The 4,832-nt window shown below is 34.9% G+C and overlaps 1 protein-coding gene across 2 annotated transcripts; it reads right to left on the minus strand.

The window, feature by feature from the left end:
• Positions 1-3,471: 3,471 nt before the first annotated feature.
• LOC111394098 (two-component response regulator-like PRR1) lies at positions 3,472-4,624 on the minus strand. Of its 2 annotated transcripts, none has more exons than XM_023019881.1 (3): positions 4,195-4,624; positions 4,061-4,114; positions 3,472-3,740 (listed from the first exon to the last, which is right to left on the minus strand). In XM_023019881.1, the coding sequence occupies exons 1-3, from the start codon at positions 4,561-4,563 to the stop codon at positions 3,567-3,569; spliced, it is 597 nt and encodes a 198-aa protein (XP_022875649.1). In that variant the 5' UTR covers positions 4,564-4,624; the 3' UTR covers positions 3,472-3,566. The 2 variants fall into 2 exon arrangements, with proteins under 2 accessions (XP_022875649.1, XP_022875648.1); XM_023019880.1 differs by having other exon boundaries at positions 3,944-4,114.
• Between the last annotated feature and the right edge of the window lie 208 nt (positions 4,625-4,832).

Here is a 4,832-nt window from a genome sequence, read left to right on the forward strand (position 1 = left end):
TCACTTTCTTTTTCATTTGATTGATAGAATATCTATCAAACAAGATTATGTACATGCCCATTTGGCATGGCATTGGTAAAGCCAAAATAATTGCTTCTGAAACTAAGAATATTTTTTTGAACATGCTCGGATAATTTTTTGAAAGCATTTTGTGTTATTAGAACAGCTTTTAGGAGAAATTGATCTATATAGCTTCTTCAAGAAGCTCTTTTATAAGAAACAAAAATAGAAGCCCGACAAAAGGGTAGTAAAATTAGCCAAATAGTATGCAATTTCAGTTTCTAATCCTGCTTCGCTGAATGTTTTTGTTTCTCTGTCAACGTTGAGGAGTCTAATATAGAAAATAGCATTGATCTAGCTTTAAGTGCGCGAGAAGGCATTTTATTGAATACGGTTTAAAACGATAGAGAAACTGAAATAGGACAGTCTTAGCTTCACCTGATTTATCTTCATGTGGAGAGAAAACAATTGAAGGAAATACAGATACTTCAGTTTCCTTAGGTGATGGAATGGCTATTGAGAATCTATTAATCCAATTATAACGAGAATACTGTTGCAAAACATGCACCAATGGTGGATGATTTGATGAGCGAGAACAAGCAGATAAATCCGACTCCTGGATAAATCTCAATTTCTACTGGAGCTCTTTTCTCTATCTTTCCACTTCAACCTCTACAAATCTATTCATTGTTTGGATATGGGAATTCATAGTTTACTTCAAGTCTATTAAAACCGTCTGATTCTAATCTAATTGTTTTTAGTTTCTTTTAAGCAATTGTTGTAAGGTAATTGCAAGCATACGATGTCAATTTAACAAGTAGTAAAGTGGAACTAAAGTGTCCGGATTATCTTTTGAGCATGGACCCTTCCTCTAGGACAATTATCTCTAGTGTTCATGCAAATCCTATATTAGCATATGATGGTATATCGCTGCATTTTTATTCTCATACCTGCCTGTTTTCCATTGCAATAAAGAATTTCTAGAAAAATTGAGCCGAACCAAAGGAAAAAAGGTATGAACTAGAACAAAATGACGTTTGAATTAGACCAGAGACGGAAAGTTTTACCTTTTTCATAGCCCTTTCGATAACCGAAGAAAGCAGTAAAGCTCACTTTATATTTACTAATTGCAATTCTTTGATGATTTCAAATATGATTAGGCCATGCTATAGGTTCTTTTTATTGTTAGATGTCATAGACTTGGTCAGGTTAAAGCTAATGCTTCTCATGTGATTCAACATACTTTGTTGATGAAAACTATATTACTACTTTTTCTATTCATTATGATGCCCAAATGGAGATAGAGTAGCTACTGTCTATTACTTTTTATTATTAGGTATTGCCTTTCCAACATTGTAGGGTTTCATTAGCTTCCGGCTATTAGTGATGACTTATATTTGATTATTAGTTGAGTTGGATCCAACTTAATGTTATCAAATCTTGGCTCCAGCTAAAGATTGTGTATTGTTTGATCGAATTTGTCTAAGGAAGAGGTGAAAAGAATTCATGTAGTCGACTTCAAATTTATTAAGAATACTCGTTTGTAGTTCTTGAAAACCTTGTAAACTAAAGTACATAAATATAGTAAATTATTGATAATGGTGTTGTTGAAAAGGTAATTATCTAAGGTAGTGGATGACACACTGCCGGTCGACAAGAATCAACAGGCCGTCATCCTCCCAACCTCCAGGGGCCATCTTGAAGGTACTAGCCTTTAAATAAAATACAGTCTAGAATCAGATTCTAAGCCTAATATTTACACTCGGATTATTTCTCATTATCATAAGCTAAAATCTCATGATTCAGTAACATGAAAGGCATAATGATTCATATAAAGATAGAGTGCAAATTGTTGCTTTTACAATTTAAAAACTAGTGTGCTAAAACCGTGTTTTTCAAAAGTAGTAACATTCTTGAAATTGTAAAGAGAAGAGGGGCGTGGGGTGATCTTTGTTACATTATCAAAAGGTTGTTTTTCCGTGATGCATGGCGGGGTAATCAGTCACTTGGTCATCAAGAAACATGAAATGATGAGAGTAGTCTTAGTTTCTATAACTAACAAAGTATTTCCTAATTTTACTTTAGAGGTGTAAGTAAAGTTGTATTGGGACAGTTTGTCTTGGTTTTAAGGTGGTTTCGTCTGGGACGTCCTTTCTTTATAGGTGTCCTGGATCGAAATTATGAGAGCTCAGCATAGTGCCTAAAGTACTTGTGTTGGGTCGTGCCATATGTTCTCCGGGATTTTACAATTGTTTTTGCACAATTTTCTTCTTGTTTTTCACAAATTACGACACATAATGACCACGTCATAAATTGAGTGGATGGTCATGCTACGCGTTCAAATGTGAACATGCATACACACTTGTGCAATCGTATTCTCATTCATTTCATTTTTCTTTTGTATTTAAACAAGTAATTTTGGATACCTTTTCTCAGGTGACTAACTATGAACCATCTAATCAATCAAAAAATCCAAATTATTCATATAATTCTGAACCTGGTATTGTGAGTGTATGTTTCTGTATGCTTTAGTTTTTTCTGACACTCAAAATCACCACTAATCTCATGCATCCAATCCCACAAATTCTTTCTAGAACCCTTTATTCTGAACTGTATCCTTAATTTCCTTCAAATAATAATTAAAGCATGAAATTATTTCAATTCCAACCACAAAATAAATTCAGGATCTGTTATATGAATTATTTTTTGTTACTCTGTTTGGCTAAGAAGACACGATGCTCAACAACTTTTACAACTCATGTCATAAGATTTGAAAAAAAGTTTTACACTTCCTTTCAACCTGCCTCGATCTTTTTCTCCTTTGCTCGAATTTGAGTCTTGATATGGAAAACACAGACGGAGTTGACAATTGTTTATTTGATAAGGTTTATTTTTCTAAATTGACTGATATTTGGGCACTATTAGGTGATAAGCACCATTGATACAGTTGTAGCTTTGTAGGGATAAAATGCCTTCGACAAGGTATGTGTCGCTATAAGGCTGTAAGAATTGCCACAATAAAAGTTATTTCCCATAATTCTCAACTGATAATGAAGTTGTTATTTTCAAGTGGTGAAGCCTGTAGCAAACACAAGTTGTTGCCACGAGTTTCTGACTAGGAATGTACTTAGTTTAGTATGTTGGACGTAATTATACTGATTACCTTTTTCTCAACTTCGAAATTTTTAATATACTGAGAAGTCATAATAAATTCTATAAAGAATATTAGTTTGAGCCTTTTTCTTTCTCGAGACGCAAGTTCACAAATAAACTGTAATTTTTTCTTCTTCTTCATTATCCGTGCAGCGTGCGATGAATGTAACTCTTGCATTGGGATCTAACCACTCTGAATGATGTGTTTCTTACTTTTGATTTTCAGTTCCGGATTGCTATTGCTCTCGGTAGTATGAAATTAGGCATTAAATTCGTAATTCGGTATTCTTCATATAAATTATAAATTTAGTCTTCAAAAATCCTCTTAAATGCTTCATTAAACTAATTAAGAATCGATGAACATTGCAGTAGAAGAGCCTCCAAACATTAAGATTGAGGAACTCTTCTAAGGATTAAGGCAACAGATTTGCTGAAAATGCATTGAGAAATTTGATCCAATTGTCATCATCTTCCTCGACCTTTGCATGATCCAACTGAGTTTGAGTCATTTTCTCTATGTCATCGTTCCTTGTGAATCGTCCCCTGACGCGTGGTCTACTATCTGCTAAAGTTTTCCTACATTCATACTGATGAATAGAAAAAAAGGTTGTTAGAAAGAGTAAACAAACAAAGTGGTCATTATGACGTCTAAATAGTGCTCTAATTACTTATTCTGTAAGTGTACTGAACAATACTGGATACTTTAAGCAAGAAAAAAGAAGTTAAAATTTTTGTAACGTTGAGTCCTCTCAACATATCAAAGAAGAAATATGTTAACATATTTATAAACCTTGATCTTCTTGTTGAAATTCCTCAGATTTCTCTTGTTTCTGTATCGTTCTATTCTCTCTTTCTTCTCCTCCGGACTGTACTTGTATGCTTTGTTCATACTTTCTATGATACTTACCTCATTTGCTATCGAACTATTTAAGCTTTGCTTGTGTTGCGCCAGTCTTACGCCCTGTTTCATTGAAATTTCAAGAGATTAAAAGAGGTAAAAATCTTGTCCATTAAATTTTTCAATTAGAGTACAGCATTTACCTGTAAATCATCGGTGCTTAATAACTTTCTGACCGAGCTTTTATCGGATGTGGACGAATTATTCACTGGGGAGCAGTAGGATTCAAAATCTTTGTGAAGAGAGTGACTACTAATGCTCCTTTGAATTAAAGTTGGACTATATCGTCCATAACTAGTGATTGAATTGGGTGAACCAATGTTGCTGTATCCACTGCTGCTGTGCTGAAGCTCGGATTTCAATGCAGAAACTGAGTCGTATTCATTGCCGGGAATCGCGAGGGACGGGAGGGGCATAAGTGGTGTGTAAGTTAGGTGTGCTGTGGTGTCTTCTGGTAATGAAAAATGAGCAAGAAATTCCATTGAGGAGTATTCATTCCCGTGTCCGTACATGTCGAGTCGAGTGCTTGTTTTACTAAGTTCAAGGTTTAGTTTCTGTGTTGTGAGAGAGAGAGAGAGGAAAATGGTTTGATGAAAACTATTAGGCATGTGAAGTCTTCTTAAAGGGTTTTGGACAAGTTGGAAGTTGATGGAGATGATGACGTCATTCTCTGAGAGGCGTTGACTTGCTAATTCTTTTTATCTGTGCTATCATTGAGTTCTTGCTTGGGGTTGGAGTGGGGTGGGGTGGGGTGGGGTTGGGTGAGGGTGTTGGTTGGATA

Source organism: Olea europaea, chromosome 4, assembly GCF_002742605.1.
Source record: "Olea europaea var. sylvestris chromosome 4, O_europaea_v1, whole genome shotgun sequence".
Classification (NCBI taxonomy): domain Eukaryota; kingdom Viridiplantae; phylum Streptophyta; class Magnoliopsida; order Lamiales; family Oleaceae; genus Olea; species Olea europaea.

Coding starts and splice junctions, on each gene's coding strand:
- LOC111394098 (XM_023019880.1), bottom strand. CDS start 4,563: ATGTACGGACACGGGAATGAATACTCCTCAATGGAATTTCTTGCTCAT. Junction 4,115..4,194: donor TAAGCACCGATGATTTACAG/GTAAATGCTGTA, acceptor TCAATGAAACAG/GGCGTAAGACTGGCGCAACA. Junction 3,741..3,943: donor ATTTCAACAAGAAGATCAAG/GTTTATAAATAT, acceptor TCTATTCATCAG/TATGAATGTAGGAAAACTTT.